At 51.1% G+C, this 17,892-nt stretch overlaps 1 protein-coding gene across 3 annotated transcripts in view; it reads left to right on the forward strand.

The window, feature by feature from the left end:
- The window catches only part of INSYN1 (inhibitory synaptic factor 1), a 101,368-nt gene extending 85,737 nt beyond the window's left edge, over positions 1 to 15,631 (forward strand). For all 3 annotated transcript variants that reach the window (XM_073363082.2, XM_073363083.2, XM_073363084.2), the window contains one exon: positions 14,548 to 15,631. In XM_073363082.2, the coding sequence (XP_073219183.1) occupies positions 14,548 to 15,246 (699 nt within the window). In that variant the 3' untranslated portion in view covers positions 15,247 to 15,631. The remainder of the gene's footprint in view (positions 1 to 14,547) is intronic.
- The last annotated feature ends 2,261 nt before the right edge of the window (positions 15,632 to 17,892 follow it).

Below are 17,892 nucleotides of genomic sequence, written 5' to 3' on the forward strand. Positions count from 1 at the left end.
CACCCCTTCAATCCTCACCATGACCTCTGCTCGAGGCCCTGTCAGTCCTGTGGGGATCCCAGCTGGACAGTCTTTTCTGGGGGAATCTTCAAATCCTGCAGACCTGGGGGGGTCCCCGTTCCCAGACCCTCTGGCAGCTACCAGATCTCTCCCAACTGATCCTCAGCTTTCCATACACTAAGGAGGGGTTTTCTTCATTACGACACTTGGCAGCACTGTGTCCATCCTGACCACATCGGTAGCAGAAGAAATGACCTTTCCCCCTTCGCCTGGGTGGGATGGTGGCTCTAAGTGCGGGCTTCTCAATCACCACAGTTTGAGGCTTCTTATTCCTGGAAGTCTTAACTTGGTCAACGGTACTTTGCAGCTCAGCTATCTGTTCCGTCAGGACCTGCATTTGTTGGGCAAGTTCCTCTCTGGTGCTCACCATCACCGTTTGCAGTGGTGTTGTGCTGGCTGGATCTGATGTTTGGGCTTCCCAAAACTCACTGGCAGCCTGCCTTTCTTCCTCCTCTCGGACCTCTTTTATCAGCTGGGAGTAACTTGGGGGATGTTCCTGTCGTTCTCTTAGCTGGAGATGAAGTAGAATCAGGTTCTGATACTGAGTTCCTCTTACAATTTGAGCCAGTCTGGTCTGATCCATCTGCTCAGCAGTCACTGCTCCCCTCATGACAGCTCTCTGAAGCAGTCTCTCCAGTCTCTGTATGTAGGCTGAAGCCTTCTCGCCCTTTTGCTGTCGGGAATTAAGGAACTTACAGTAGCTGTCTTCAGGGCCCTCTACGCTCCCAAAGTTGTGTTCAAGGGCCTCTAGGCAGTCCTTCACACTGACCCCGGGGTCAATGAGATTCAGGGTGCGAATCACATCTAATGCTGGGCCTCCAAGGCTCTCTATGAGGCATCTTCACTTTTCTGCATCTGGTACGGCCCACTCTTGCAGCATTTCAGTGGTATGCTCTAACCAGGGTTCAAACTCCTCCTCCCCAGCAAATAATCTTAACTTACGACAAGAGTTTGACGCAGCATGGGACAGCACAACCTTTTCCAATGTTTGCCCCAGAGCTTTTGTCCAATCATCAGCCGAGGCTGCAGCCTCTGAGCGAGAAGCTGCTGAGCCAGGGCCCAACAAACCTGACATATTAGCCATTATACAAACAGTAATTTCCTCAAAATATAAGCACAAACAAAAAAAATGTAAATTGTTTCCTAATGTAGTGGATCACTCAACAGGTGCTTGCAAGGGGTACTGACCCAGGCATCCTGGACGAGCCCCCAAACTTCTCCACAATATATCTTCAGGCTCCCCCACTACTTAACACAGCGCTCAGTGATTTCAGCTCTTAGTCAGTTCAGCTCTTTGGTGAATTCAGCTTGTAGTAGAGGAACCTCAGTGCTGGTGCACCATTAGCCCAAAGTGAGCTCAGCAGCATGTAACTAGACGCCTAATGAAATCAAAATTAGCTCTGATATTCCACAGTGGAGAGAGGAGGAAGTACAATTAGCATGTAAGGCCCTCACCAAGGGGCCCACACCACCAAATATTAATACTTGTCCCCACCCTCTCTCAATTCACAGAGTTTTGGAACCCATGACCCTTGCCTAGCAACTGCTACTTAGTTGATGGTGAGTCCCTCCATCATAACAAAAGGCCAAGTACAGTTCCAAGCACAGTTCCCATAATCAGGGTAATAACAATTTATTCTTCCTGCCCCAATAACAGAGACACTGGGGATCCCACAGCAGCCAAAGTGACCATTTGGGCAGCTATGGCCTCATTCTAGGCGGGGTGGGTGTGCCTATGCAAATGAGATCAGCCCCTGAAGTTCTTTTCCACAACTTGCCACACCTCACCACCAGATGTCAGGGTGGAGCTCATCCTGACACTGCTTACACTAATATCGAACCTAAACCACCCCCACTGCAACTTGAGACCACTACTCCTTGTTCTGTCATCTGCTACCACTGACAACAGCCTAGATCCATCCTCTTTGGAACCCCCTTTCAGGAAGTTGAACGCAGCTACCAAATCCCCCCTCGTTCTTCTCTTCTGCAAACTAAATAATCCCAGTTCCCTCAGCCTCTCCTCATAAGTCATGTGCTCCAGCCCCCTAATCATTTTTGTTGTCCTCCACTGGACTCTTTCCAATTTTTCCACATTTGTCTTGTAGCGTGGGGCCCAAAACTGGACACAGTACTCCAGATGAGGCCTCACCAATGTCGAATAGAGGGGAATGATCACGTCCCTCGATCTGCTGGCAGTGCTCCTACTTATACAGCCCAAAATGCTGTTAGCCTTTTTGACAACAAGGGCACACTGTTGACTCATATCCAGCTTCTCGTCCACTGTAACCCCTAGGTCCTTTTCTGCAGAAGTGCTGCCTAGCGACTCCCTAGTCTGTAAGAGTGCATGGGATTCTTCCGTCCTCAGTGCAGGACTCTGCACTTGTCCTTGTTGATCCTCATGAGATTTCTTTTGGCCCAATCCTCTAATTTGTCTAGGTCCCTCTGTATCCTATCCCTACCCTCCAGCGTATCTACCTCTCCTCCCAGTTGAGTGTCATCTGCAAACTTGCTGAGGGTGCAAGTCCACGCCAATGCCTCTCCGTCCTCCCTGCAACCTCCTGCTGTTCTCCGAGGCCCTGGATCCTTTGCGGCTCTGCCAATGCCCCTCCATCCTCCCTGCAACCTCCTGCTGCTCTCCCAGATCTGGGACCCCTCATGGCTCTGCCAAGGCCCCTCTGTCCTCCCTGCAACCTCCTGCTGCTCTCCCAGACCTGGGAACCCTCATGGCTCTGTCAATGCCCCTCCATCCTCCCTGCAACCTCCTGCTGCTCTTCTAGGCCAGGGATCCCTCCCAGCTCTGCCAAGGCCCCTCTGTCCTCCCTGCAACCTCCTGCTGCTCTCCCAGGCCCAGGACCCCTTGGGTCTCTACCAATGTCCCTCTGTCATTCTGCAACCTCCTGCTACTCTCCTAGATCCGGGACCCCTCACGGTTCTGCCAGTGCCCCTCCATCCTGACTTGTAGCCTTGCCTTCTGCTGTTCCACCTCCGAGCATCTCTCGAGCCCAGACTGTCAATCAGACCAGACTGTAGGTTTGTTTTTTAGACTCCCCAGGGTCTAATGTGAGACTGACCAAACTCATGGCACTGGTGATCTGTCCCATATTTTATCCCACATCTCCAGAGGTGAATCCAGTGCTTCTCCCTACGTTCAGGTGGGATTTGGGGCCCCCCACCCTCTGTGTTTAAGGGATAAGTAAGTGCCTTTTCCCCAGCTGCATAGTATCCAGCTTGCTAGGGCACTCCACGAGGTTCCCTGGGAAGGTAGCTGGCTCCCAGACACATTCCCATGCTCCATGGGGCCTTATCATTGTGGACCATGCCCACTCGGCTTCAGCAGCCGTGAGCAAAGGCAGAATGCTCTACCTTAGACTAGCTGGAGCCAGGAGCATGCTACAGACCCTGCTCTGCTGTAGCCAGCGCCAGGAAAGCCCCTGGGTCTTCCCCTGCCTAGTGTGTGGGAGCCACTAGCCCAAAGAGAAGCCCCTTTGCTCCCTCCCTCCATGGGCCGGTGGAGTGGAGAAGAGAGCTGGGCTGAGGGAAGATTGGGAAAGGGCAGGAGGAAAGTGAGCAAGTGGGGTCCAAGTCTCCATAGGCCATAGATGGAAGGAATTGGGAGCCAAGACTCCCTCCCCTCGGTTTCCTGCATTCTGCCCCATTGGGCCTTGGCATCACAGCATGTCATGATCCTGCCTAAAGTTGCTCCTGACAGTGATGGGCATTCAGGAGTGTGCACCATAAGTGCAGGATTGGGCCCGCTGCAAGAGGCATCTTGAAGCAGCAGGAGTGATCTAGAAGCCACGTGCTAGAATGCCAGCAGGGCTCTGGGTCTCGGTCATAGCTCAGGCATAAACCCTTTCTGCTTGCTAATGAATTCCCTAAGCAGTAGCCATGGCAGGATATTCACAGCATATGGGTAGGTTCTTTGTCAGCAGGGCTTGCCCTTTGCATCGCAGCACCGCCTTCTAGTGCTTGAGCTACAGGACTTGCTAGTCACAGTTCAGGGCAACAGCACATGGATTTCCCTGCTTGTGGTTCAGCAAGGGCCCTGCAGCCGTCACCTCTCGTGGGTGGAGACTGTGTCTCTCTCCTTCCTGAGCAGGGCTCTTCCAGGCTACACAGCTTCTGCCTATACTACGATATTCCAGCAAGCCAGTCAGCCTCAACAGCCTATGTCTGCCCGTTGCTTTCTCCTCAGAGACTCTGAACAGCGTAATCACCCACAGTGGCAAGTTACCACCCTGCCCTTTCTAAGCAAGCCCATTTATTCTGAAGGTGAATGTGTTACAGAGAAAGCACGTTAAAAACAATACAGGAACCTACCATGCCTGCTGCTAAGCTGGCCAAAGATCACCCATCAACTCCAACAAGGGCTCGGGGCAGTGAACTGTCCTTCCAACCTGATCAAGGAGTGGTTCTATGGTTACAAGTGCACAGTAGCTGCTAGCTCAGAACAAGCACCCCCCTGACTCTGTGAGTCCCTCCTTTGGACAGCTCAGGCCTTTGTGCTTTAGGATCCAGAAACAGGTAATCAGCAGACTGCAGGTTTCTTCTCAGAGAATAGCTTCAAAAGTTTGGGTCCAGAGGTGGGAATCTGCCTTTCCCTCCTCCCAAGCATGTCCTAGGAAACCCACTTAACTTTGTCTGTCCCAAAAGTTCCTTCTTGTCTGGCATACTGATTCAAATGATTGTTGGACATCCCTAACCCTTCCCAGGGTTTCCATTGCTCACATCTCCCCCTTTGAGAAGTTACATGCAGTCCTCCAATAAGACATACATTTTGCATTTATAATACAACAGACTCTAAAGCTACTTAAACTTAATTCCGTAAGAGCTCCCAAGCATAGTGCAGGAATTGCCATATCTATCTCACCACTTCCTTCGCTGGCAGCAGTATTAGACCAATACTGTCTAATAGAGCAGCCATTAGAGCGGGACATGATGCACACTCTGCTAATGTGTTACACTGGGAAAGAAAGATTGATTGATCAGTTTCAGGGTTTTCTCTTTATTCCTCAGCCTACAGTGATTTTAAAATATAATTCCACCAGCTTTGTTCTGGCCATAATGTGAACTAGGACATTATGATCTTTTAGTTTTAGTTTTTAAAAGGCTTGTTTTATTAATGCCTAAAACGCAGCTACTGCACTGTGCGTTCTCGCTGCTCTTTGAATACGGTTGTCCCTATTAAGTACACCATAAAAGCTTCACGCTCAGAGGGCTTGTGGTGCTCTCGGGTCATGTGTGCAGAGAGCACCACATGTGTATACCTCTGCATTAGCACCAGCTTTGTGTCATCTGCAAATTTGATCAGTATGCTCTCTATGCCTACATCCGGGTCACTTGAGACCTCCCTCCAATCTGACATCATTCCATTAACAGTTACTCTTTATTTGATATTGTTTAACCAACTATGTATCCACTTAATGGTAGTTCTGTCGAGCCTGCATTCTCCAGCTTACTTATCAGAATAGCATGTGGAACTGTGACAAAAGCCAAGCTGAAGTCCAGGTATATTAAGTCCACGGCATTCCCGCATCCACCAAACCAGTTACCCTGCCAAAGAAGGAAATCAAGCTGGTTTGGCATGATTTGTTGTTGGTAAATCCATGCTGGCTGGTAGTGATCACCCCTCCATCCTCCAGGTATTCGCAAATGGGATGTTTTATACATTGCTCTAGTAGCTTCCCAGGTACTGAGGTCAGGCTGACTGGTCTATAGTTCCCCAGCTCCTCCTTTCCCCTCTTTTTAAAGACGGGAACTATGTTAGCCCTTCTCCCGTCTTTCAGGACCTCTCCTGAGGCCTTCATTCCCTTTATGACCCCTCACAGCTGTCCCATTATCATTGGCAGGATGAAATTATGGTAGCAGCTAGTGGCCAGTTATGATCAAGGCCCCATTGCACTCGGTGCTGTACATGCTTATACAGAGAGACAGTCCCTGCCCAAAGACCTTCCAGGCTAAACAGACAAGAGGTGGGAGACGGGGAGTATCTTTATCCCATCTCACAACTGGGGAACTGTGATACAGCAAGACACAGGGGCTTGGCCAAGGTCACACAGGGGAACTGTGGCAGAGCTGGGAATTCTGTCCTCACTCTAATCCCATTGCTTTACCTTTAGAAAAGTGCAAGAGGACTTAAATTTCACTAAAAGAAAAGGAGTACTTGTGGCACCTTAGAGACTAACCAGTTTATTAGAGCATAAGCTTTACTGCTCTCACCTCTTCCTCCTTGCTAGTATTTATAGGACCGGCAGGCAATCCAAGACCCACTGTGCTCGGCTCTGCACACACACAGTATGGCCTTGGCCACATGGGAAAGGTTTTCCTGTACAACCTCAGGTGCGAATCAAAAGCGATCTCATTACACCAAGATACTCTAGATACTCTCTCCTCTGGGACAAGAGGGCCTTTTGGGAGTGTCACTTGGGAAGGGGTTTTAGCTAAACTGAGAAAGCAACGTATACCAGACCCCACGACAGGGTAGTACTGTCTGACTATACCTGTATAACCGCACCAAGATCTCTGCTTTCTGGCCACAAGGCCACAGAGACAGTGCCTTGTCTGATGGGTTATAACCAGAATAGCCAAGAGAGACAAAGAGTTGGAGGGGACATGATTTGCCCCAGGGCACCAGCAGGGCAGAGGCAGTAATAGACCCCAGGCTGAAGGCCCACTCCAGGTCACCGGATCATCCTACCTCTGCAGACACATGCCTGAAACAAACAAGACCATGAGATCTTCTCAACAAGCTGCTACAAACAAACACACTCCGAGCCCATGAGCCGAGGGAAGCAGCTGAAGCCAGAGCTTTCCATTTCCTGACATCTCCTGGCTCCCTTCCCTGCCTCAGCGTCAGCTGCAGCTTCTCAGGTTTCTCGGGGGGGGGCACTCCCGGATTTTGTTTCTGAATGGTCAGGATGGGGGACGTGCCAGCTGACTTTGCACAACCGCCCCCGAGCCATTCTGAGCACGTGGATGGCTCCTCCGCAGCCCTGTATGCTTCCCAAGAGCTCTCCTTGTGTTTGAACAAAGAGCCATCTTCTCACTGAGCCGGGGGACAAAAGCCGCCCACAGTCAGGCCTCATTAGAGCTCCCTTGATGAAAACAATGGAGGCAGCTGCATCCCAGAGCGTGTTCCCCCACAGGCAGTGTGTGGGGTGGGGGGAGGCTGTGAGGCAGGCAGTGGGGCCTGGGGAAGCTCATGGGACGAATTGATCCATTCTTTCTTCTACCCCACTCCTCTCTGCCAGATGGAGCGCCTGCCAGTCGTGCCTTGACCTTCCCTGTTCCCTCCCTCTGCTTTCTCCACTGGGTCGCTCCTCCCCTCCTACCCACGCCACGCCTGGGATGAACTGGCACCAAGGAAGTGGGCTGAGCTGGCTCAACTATCCCATAGGAGACAGCAGGCCCAGGATCCAAATAAAAGCAAGGTCATGGTGCATCTGCTCCCTCCCTCAGGAGGGAAAGGGGATGGCAGATTTTGGACAAGAGTCTCCCATAGCTACAGAGCCTGAGACACCTCCTTGCCCAGGAGCCAGCCCCACTGGCCCCACTCTGTACTGCACTGCAGCTCTGTATTGCACAATAATAGGACCCATTGTGCTAGGTGCTGTACAAGTGCATAGTGAGAGACAGACCCTGCCCCAAAGAGCTGCCAGGCTAAGGCATACAAAGCATGGGAGGGGAAACTGAGGCACAAAGTGGGGAAGTGACTTGTCCATGGTCATGCAGAAGCTCAGTGGCACAGCTGGGAGTAGCCTTGAGGTCTCCTGACTGATCTCCTCGCTCCAGACCATACTTCCTTCCCCCAGCTTTGGCTGACCTGTCCCGGTTGCACCGTTTCACCAGCACTGCATCAGTTCTGCTTCCCTGCATAGCCAATCCATACTGCCTGTGGCACCCATTCCTCTTAGGCCCTGCACAGGCTGGCTTTGTCCCGCCCACCCAGGGTTGGTCAGGCCGACTGTCCAGCCCAGCCGCAGCAAACGGTCTCCTGACTGCTGTTTCCTTCTGCCACCCTTGCTGCACAGGTGGATCCCCTGACAGACTTGCTCTCTGCCCTGCATTCCCCAGCAGGTCTCCCCATGGGCCTATGCAGCTCAAAGGATTCTGCCTTCCTGGTTTTCAGCTGTGCATGACCCCTGATCCCCCAGCTTCCCTGCTGTGCCCACTAAGTGCCCTCTACCAGCCCCTGAGACCTGTCACCTTTCTCAGCCGACACTGGTCCTCATACAGGCACGAATCCCATTTTAGTCCATGCGGATTTTGCTTTGCATAGAGACTAGGAAAAGTCCTGTGAGACGCTGCTCTGCTTATCCTTACTGTAGAAGGGTGAGCTGGGGGAAAAGCACAGCACTAGGAATGGGAAGAATTAGGTTGTACCCCTGGCTCTGCTGGACACATCACTGCCCCACTCTGTGCCTCAGTTTCCCTGTCCATAAAATGGGGCTGGTGACCATTGTCTGTCGCTGGGATGTGATCAGTTAATGTCTGCAAAGCACTGTGAGAAAGGCACAGCATCCCGATGACATGCCAATGAATCAATTCTCCTTCCCCAAGCCCCAGGGCTGCCCTGCCAGCCGACTGTGCACTAACAGGGCCCTTGCCAGCTAAAGAAAGAGAAGCCAGTGACTGGTCCTGGGCGACACAGGAATCCAATGTGCAGGACCTAGGAGCTGCATGCACAAGTATCAGGCAGAGCTAGAAGTCCCTGCGGCTGTGCATGTTTTTGGAACATGGGCCAAGGGAAGGACTGGGAGTGGATTCCTGCCACGACTTGGAACAGGCTCTGGATCCAGCAGGCAGTAAAGGAGGAGCCTGAGCTGGGTCTGTGCAGCCGTCCCATCCAAAGCTGTGATAACGTTAGGGTCTGGTAACAAAACTGAGTCAGGTGCAAGTCTCAGGCCCCTGCAATGCCCCGGGTGCTTATTAGCACACTGGTGGCAGGTGCAAATTACATGCAATGGAGCTGCAAAGCCAGAGCACAGAGAGGGAGGACCCAGGGGGTGTACAGAGCTAGTGCCTGCCATGCATACCCTGCAGAGACCCTGGTTGCAAAGAAGATGGTTGGGTGAAGATTTGCACCCCCAGGGTAGGAGGCGCTGGTGCGATGCTGCTGTATTTGCAAGGCTGTTTAGTCCCTCTGCCATGGGGCTCGCTCTCCTCCTCTAAAACCGCTCTGCTCCATGGGTCTCTGGTGCACCTGGCAGGCAGATCCTTTCCTGCAAGACAGTGCAGCAGCTGGGGCCGCTGGGAAGCCCCTTTGGAAGAGCTGCTTGGCCCCCTCCTTTCCCAGCACACTCCCCAGGAGGAGGGGAGGCTGGCGTCAGAGGGGCTATACCTTAGGGAGATGCTTAAAGTCTGCTCCTGCTCGGGCCTAATTGTGAAGCCTGACCCAAACCCTTCTAGACCACAGCCAGGGAGAACCTGACCCGAGGCTCAGAGTGCCAAGGGGTTTTCATACCCGCCCTGACCTGAACCTGACACCTCTAGTTGGCTTGGGGTTGGGTGCTGCTTCCTGGGCCTAGGGGGCATTGTGCTGCTGCGGGTACTGGGTTTCCGAGGAGGCAGAAGCCCTGACTGCTTCTCTGATGTCCTGGCCAAACTCCACTTGGGCAATAAAGTGCTAAGTCCTCATTCATCTCCAGCCATCTCTCGTGTCCTCCATTAGTGCAGTGTGTGGCTCTGGCTGGACAGGGAGTGTGGCACCAGTAACAAGCTTTAGCACAGATGGGTCGTGCTGCTATCAGATGGGACTTCTGCTGGGTTAGCCTCTCCAGGACAAAATCCCTGGCATAGAAAGGATCAAGATGGTGTCATCATGGCTTTTGCATTACACCCCAGAGCAGTCTGCAGTCTGGGGAGGCTGGAGTAAAACGGGCCCCCTACAGGTTAATGTATTGGGTAGAATCATAGAATCATAGAATATCAGGGTTGGAAGGGACCTCAGGAGGTTGTCTAGTCCAACCCCCTGCTCAAAGCATGACCAATCCCCAATTAAATGATCCCAGCCAGGGCTTTGTCAAGCCTGACCTTAAAAACTTCTAAGGAAGGAGATTCTACCACCTCCCTAGGTAATGCATTCCAGTGTTTCACCACCCTCTTAGTGAAGAAGTTTTTCCTAATATCCAACCTAAACCTCCCCCACTGCAACTTGAGACCATTACTCCTTGTCCTGTCCTCTTCTACCACTGAGAATAGTCTAGAACCATCCTCTCTGGAACCACCTCTCAGGTAGTTGAAAGCAGCTATCAAATCCCCCCTCATTCTTCTCTTCTGCAGACTAAACAATCCCAGTTCCCTCAGCCTCTCCTCATAAGTCATGTGTTCCAGACCCCTAATCATTTTTGTTGCCCTTCGCTGGACTCTCTCCAATTTATCCATATCCTTCTTGTAGTGTGGGGCCCAAAACTGGACACAGTACTCCAGATGAGGCCTCACCAATGTCGAATAGAGGGGAACGATCACGTCCCTTGATCTGCTCGCTATGCCCCTACTTATACATCCCAAAATGCCATTGGTCTTCTTGGCAACAAGGGCACACTGCTGACTCATATCCAGCTTCTCGTCCACTGTCACCCCTAGGTCCTTTTCCGCAGAACTGCTGCCTAGCCATTCGGTCCCTAGTCTGTAGCTGTGCATTGGGTTCTTCCGTCCTAAGTGCAGGACCCTGCACTTATCCTTATTGAACCTCATCAGATTTCTTTTGGCCCAATCCTCCAATTTGTCTAGGTCCCTCTGTATCCTATCCCTGCCCTCCAGCATATCAACCACTCCTCCCAGTTTAGTATCATCCGCAAACTTGCTGAGGGTGCAGTCCACACCATCCTCCAGATCATTTATGAAGATATTGAACAAAACAGGCCCCAGGACCGACCCTTGGGGCACTCCACTTGACACCGGCTGCCAACTAGACATGGAGCCATTGATCACTACCCGTTGAGCCCAACTAGCCCGTCTAGCCAACTTTCTACCCATCTTATAGTGAATTCATCCAGCCCATACTCCTTTAACTTGCTGGCAAGAATACTGTGGGAGACCGTGTCAAAAGCTTTGCTAAAGTCAAGAAACAATACATCCACTGCTTTCCCTTCATCCACAGAACCAGTAATCTCATCATAGTAGGCGATTAGAGCCTCAGCTGGGGTGAATCGGAGTAGCTCTTGGTCTGGCCCATTGAAGTCAATGGAACTATGGTGATATACAGCAGCTGAGGATCTGGCCCCAGGGGTATAAATCTGCAAAGTGTTTGGGTACATGCAGAGCCCCCCTAGAGTGGATGCTGCCATTTGGGGAGGAGGAACTTCAATGCAGCTGGCGGGAAGTTGCTCTGGGTTCCCCCAGGCCAAGATGCCGAGCAAAACTCCATGGCAGTGCATCCTGCTCTCCCCATGGCCGTCAGGCTGGGGATGAGTTTCACAGTACAAAGTGCTGGTTCCTGGGAGACCTGAGCTGTGGTATGGTGAGCAGCAGGGCGAGCCAGGCAGTGAGCTGCAGGGAGAGTGGGTGACTGTAGGTTACACCCATACAGAAATCTAACCGGAGTGCAGCCAGGGTGGTGCATGCCAGGCAGGCATCAGCCAGGCCTGGGAATCCTCCTCAAGGACAGAGAGAAGGAGAAGGCTGGGCTCTGCTGCTGGTGTAAATCAGGCGTCTGGAGAGTTACACACTCGTGTAAATTAGAGGCGAATTGGGCGCAGAGTGTTTAAATACAGTGGCTTCCAGGCACCAACTTTGCTAGCGCACCCTCTCCAGTGACTCTGTTTGTGCGTGCACAGGTGAGCTGGTTCCTGGTGTTCATTGGCCTCCCCATGCCAGCTCCTCTCTGATCTGCCCATTTCTGACCCAGCCTTGTCTCGGCCCAATCTGCAGCGTGAGCTGTCTGAACGCCTCGGGCTTTGTTCTTCCTCCACAGGGGGCAGAGAGGGAGAGTGAAAGAGGTGTGGGCTGGCAGAGCCAGAAGGAGAGAGCAGGCGGAAAGAGGAAGAGACACTGGGAGCAAGGGGGCAGAGAGCAGCCGATAGAGGAATGCAGGCGGAAGAGAAAACCATTGTAGGAGAGCATGAGACAGAGGAGGAGAAACAGGGGAATTGAGTGTATCTCGGAGCAAGGAAAACAGCCAGATCTGATACAGTCATGGGAGACAGCCAGGGGCCTTGTGCCAGTGGGAAGCAGAACAGGGAGTAGTTTGACCCATGCAATCTCCTATCCCCGCCCGTACCACACTGGGTAGCGCCTTGTGGTGAAGAGGCATGCTTAGAATGAGACGTGTGGTTGTCAGCAGGTATTATTGGCGCGCCAAAGGAAACACCAAGCAGGATTCCCGCACCCTGCTGCAGCACCCCAGAGTGTCTTATTACTTGTACTGGAGGCAGCACTAGTATAAACCCCACCCCAGCCTAGGCAGTGGGAATTTGCTACTGGGACACTACTGGGAGCTCTGGACCCCCGGCATACATGAAGCTCTACAACAAAAAGGTCTTCCAATGAGCCACCCTCCTGCTCTGCAGCTCTCCTCCAGGTTCTGCTAATCAGGGACTTAGGGGCATCTGCCACTGTCTCTCTCTCCTGACTCCCATCACCACTCAGAGGTGGGAGCAGCCCATCAGAAGTTGCCCTTTCATGTGTCCTTCCAGTCCCAGAGCCTTTGCCTAAGCAAAGTTCCTCCTGCATGCTCAACTGGATGTGAGCAACCTTCCCAGAAGGCAGATGCTGGGGGAGCCACAAACACATCTGGGGAGCGTAGCAGAAGCAGGATCCAGCTGATTAGTTGGAGCTTCGTCAATGACACAGGCCTCCTGGGCCAGTGGAAATAGCCTTGCTCCTAGCATGTCAATACTTTCAGGCCCAGCCTGACAGCTAAAAATACTAGCTGGAAGCTTTCACGAGTTTCAGTGACATTTCTATTGGAGTCTGGCAGTTGAGGGTGTGTTCAGGTTAGTTTCTCATCCATTTTGCCCACCTTTGCTAAAAACTATACTGAGTCCCACCAAAACTCATTTCACTTTTGGCCTCTAATCCAGCACAAACCTAGCTCTGCGATGGGGAGGAAATGCTAGTGCATCACACATCTGCACCGTGCTGCTCTGTCCCCCTCTAGGGACCAGGAGAAAGAGCAGTTTGAGTCTGCCGCTGGCTTTGAGAGCACAGAGTCTTTTAGCTCAGGAAGTGGAGTGTCTCGCTTTCAGATCCAATGGTCCCAGGTGTGATGGGTTCAGTTACAGAGACCCCCTTGGGACTGTCACCTGACATGCTAAGATTACCTCTGAGCCCGTTTTTCCTGCCAGCTTGAGACTCCAGAATTCTGTCCTGTTGAGCCAGACACGCTACTCCGCTGCAACACAGCCAGGTCTGGTCAACACCCCCAAAGCTGCAGAATTTAACCAAAAACCACTCAGCAAGTACTCCTGTCTCCAACACCCAGACACCCAGCTCCCAATCGGATCCAAACCTCAAATAAATTCATTTTACTCTATAAAGCTTATACAGGGTAAATTCATAAATTGTAACACTGATAGAGAGAAATGCACAGCTGTTTGCTCCCCCAGGTGTTAATCACTTACTCTGGGTTAATTAATAAACAAAAGTGATTTTATTAAATATAAAAAGTAGGATTTAAGTGTTTTCAAGTAATAACAGACAGAACAAAGTAAGTTACAAAGAAAAATAAAACAAAACACGCAAGTCTAAGCCTAATACATTAAGAAACTGAATACAGGTAAATCTCATTCTCAGAGATGTTCCAATAAGCTTCTTTCACACACTAGACTCCTTCTTAGTCTGGGCCCAATCCTTTCTCCTGGTACAGTTCTTGTTAGTTCCAGCTCAGGTGGTAACTAGGGGATTTATCATGACTGCAGCCCCCTTTGTTCTGTTCCAGCCCCTTTTATATCTTTGGCACAAGGCAGGAATCCTTTGTCTCTCTCTGGGTTCCCATCCTTCCTTCTAAATGGAAAAGCACCAGGTTTAAGATGGATTCCAGTACCATGTGACATGGTCACATGGGCTGTGAGATCCCCAAGCCTCCATTCTTTCTAGCCTGACTCAAATGAACACAGGAAGGCTTACAAGTAAACAGAGCCATTTACAACCAATTGTCCTGGTTAAAGGGATCCATCAAGATTCTAAACTACCATTAATGGCCCACACTTTGCATAGTTACAATAGGACTTTAGAGTAATACTTCATATTTCTAGCTTCAGATACAAGAATGATACATACATACAAATAAGATGATCACACTCAGTAGATTATAAGCTTTGTAATGATACCTTACAAAAAGACCTTTTGCATAAAGCATATTCCAGTTACATTGTATTTACACTTATATTTCCATAAAACATATGGAGTGCAACGTCACACCAGGTTCAAGCCCTGGGACGGCTGGCCTGCCCAGTGGGACTGCGTTACATTAAGGCTGGCCCGCTTGCCTGCTGTGGAGTGGTCCTGCCAGCCCCCTGATTGCTCTCTCGCTCTGTCTTCATGCAGGTAGTGAGCCAGATTGATAAGCTGACGTCGGATTTTGAGTTTGAGCTAGAGCCAGACGACTGGACCACGGCCACAGTGAGCAGCACATCCAGCAGCGAGAAAGGGGGTGGCACATTCGACCTCGGCCAGCTGGATTTCATGACCTCGGACATCCTCTCTGACAGCTGGGAGTTCTGCTCCTTCCTGGAGGTCTCCACCCCATCTGACTCTGGGGACGGCTCGGAGCAGCAGCCAGGCCGCCAGCCAGACTACCGGCTGATGAACGGTGGGGTGCTGACCCCTAACGGACCCCGGGTGGAGACGCCCGACTCTTCCAGTGAGGAGGCCTTCAGCTCCGGCCCCAACCTCAAAGCCCAGCACCAGAGGACACCGGGCATGAGGGAGCGGGTCCGCTTCAGTGACAAGGTGCTCTACCATGCCTTGTGCTGCGACGATGACGACGGGAACAGCCAGGAAGGCACTGGCGGGCCGCCACCGCCCAAGGACCTTCTGGAGGAGCCCAGTGAGGCGGGGCACAAGCTGCCGGCTGGGCCCTCTGCCAATCCGCTGCCACTGCTGCAGCGGCACTCTTCTCACCTGAGTGCCACTCAGCAACGGAAACTGATGAAGAACAGCAGCACACAGACCGTGTCGGACAAAAGCACTCAGACCGTGCTGCCCTACGTATCGGCCAAGCAGAAAATCAAAGGCAAAAACTGAGCAGGGGTGGGGGGGGGAGGAATCGGAGCTATGGGGACTGATCGGAGCAGGAGGAGGGGCAGAAATATATATATATATATATATTTAAATAAATCAAAATACTAATCATAAAAACAAAACAAAAAGGTGTAAAACTAATAACAATAATGTCCAGCTACCTAACTGTCATTTTTGAGGCTCAGGGAATTTGAAATTATTTACTGAACAAAAGAGATCAAATAACCGTGTGGAACAAGGGAAATAATATCTATACATATAGACCCCCACCTCTGAAGCAGAGGATGGGAGAGAGATATGTTCAGGGGCATCCCCAAATGCCAGCCTAGCACCTCAGTTCACTAACTAGGTCTGTGGGTGGACGGCGTATGGGTCTTCTCTACATAGGGATAGTGGGGAAACGGGGCTGGGGGGGTGGGGGGGGCAAGTGAACTAAGACTGAAAGAGTCTCTGGGAAAGGAAGACAGGCCAACCCCTTGTGCTGCTGGATTTGTATCCTACGCCTCCCCGCAGCGTTCCAGAGATGGGGATGAGCCCCGGAATTTGGATTGACCTCTGGGTTTTGACCACGCTCCCACCCCTCTTCTGAAAGAAATCAGCCAATCAAAAACCTGTTTATTCATTAAAGAACAATTAATTTTTGTATGCTCTATTTTTATGAACAAATTGGTTTCAGATTGGCTGGACCTCTGAGCAAGTCAGTTCTCTAGGTCAATCAATGTTTTTTTGTGTTTGGCCATGGGTCAGCAAGTGACTCCTGTTCCATCAGTCAAGTGCCATTCATGGTGGTTAGATTTTCCTAGTCATTTGGTCAAATGGGACTAGAGTCAGAATGGGGTGTGGCTATGGCAAGAAAATAGCATTGGAGGACTGATTGCCAGACATGTCTGGAAGGGTTTTGATTCTTCATGCCTGATTCTCATCTCACACCAATTGTACACCAGTATAAAATATGTCAGTTAACTTCCCTGGCGCTATTCCTGATCTACACCCAGGGGAATGAGAAGAGCATCAGGTCTTGCATTTCAGTTCCAGACAAAACCCTGGTTTAAGGCCAGGAGCCCAGCTCTGATCAGGAAGTTGCTGAAGCCCAGGCTTCACTTTAAGCACATGCTTAAGTTCTATTGAGTCCAACTGAGTCTTAAGCAGGTGTTTAAAGTTAAGCACATGCTGAAGTGCTTTCTTGAACTCGGGCCTAGAAGGGCCAGATTCTGATCCAATTACACCAGTGTAAATCTGGAGTCGTTCTGGAGACTTTCATGGCATCACTGCAGCTTGACACAGGGAGTAACTGACATCAGGATTTAGCCCATGGGGTTTTAATTTTCACATAGAGGTGCCTATGCTGCCCCTGGGGCACATGCATGCTGGTGATTGGGCAGAGTTTGCAGCTGCACACAGTCACCTGTTTGCAGCCACACCTGTCTGGGCTTTCTGTGCAGAGCTGACAAGCACAATTTAGCCCCTTGGTTTGTGAAAATCAAGAATCTGACCCCTTGTGGCATGAGAGCGCTTTCTCAAGCTGGTTCTGAACTATCACAACACAGGGAATGAGCTGGCTGATCCATTCCCAACAAAGAAATCAACCAGAAAAGAAAACTGACTGTTCTTAACCTTTAGCCAGCCACTCTTTTAATCCTGTCCGAAGCCTGGGCTCCTGACCAAGCATAGCCCCAAAACAGGTACCTTGTTAATCACTAGCCTTGTTGATGATGAACTGGCAAAGCTATCTCATTAGCCTCCCAGCACAATAAAGCTTGGCATATGCACTTTAACAACAACAAGAAAAGCCGATGCGCTTTGGTTTGTTGTATTGCATGTGGCCTGGGGTGAACAAACCTTGTTGCCAGTATGTCTACCTCTGTGCCAGGGGGATGGTGCTAAGTTTCAGGGACTGGAAAGAAGTGCAACAAGCCGTGATGAAGGGGCTGGAGGCATTGATTTAAGAGAGAATCTTGCACCCACTGAAATCAGTGGCTAAACTTCTATTGATGTCGGTGGCAAAGGCCCAGTTCAAAGCTGTCAGGCACAATTTTCCATCGCTCTGTGCCTCTGTACTCCAGTGCTGGGCAGCTGTGAAACACACCCAGAGCAGAATGGAAGCGTTGTACACACACTCAGCTGTAGAGCACGGGTTCTGAGCCCCGCCATTCCCATATGGCCAACTGGGAGGGACTCTGGCTAGATGGGGTGTGTGGGTCCTGGTATGGAAAAGGGGATCCTGCTGTAGAAAAGATTGCTGCCTACAGGTCTAGTGTAAATGACCATGCATGGGGCAGGGTAGTGGAGGATTGTATTAATTTATATGGAACAAATGGGCCAAAGGTGTTTACATAATCCAGGCACTGGGCAGCACGAAACTGTTCAGCAAGATTTGGGGCACAGCGACCACAGCCTGCTTAGAGGGTGTCAAAGATGTAAGAACTGTCCTTTGGAGACAAGAAAAGTTGGTTGAGTAGGGCTTGAGCTAAATCCAATCCCGTTTCATATCGTGTGGTGTTTGGCTGTCAGCTGGAGCCGGTAGAGGTGGTGCTGTCATCTGGGTCCCACTAGCTGGCCCAGGCCAGTAACATAGCTCGTAGTTTTAGGATGAAGAGGGTCCCAGGAGATGTGGGGTGGGAGCCATGGTGGTGAACTTTGCTCCAGCAG

The sequence above is a fragment of the Lepidochelys kempii genome, chromosome 10 (genome assembly GCF_965140285.1).
Source record: "Lepidochelys kempii isolate rLepKem1 chromosome 10, rLepKem1.hap1, whole genome shotgun sequence".
NCBI classification, from domain to species: Eukaryota; Metazoa; Chordata; order Testudines; family Cheloniidae; genus Lepidochelys; species Lepidochelys kempii.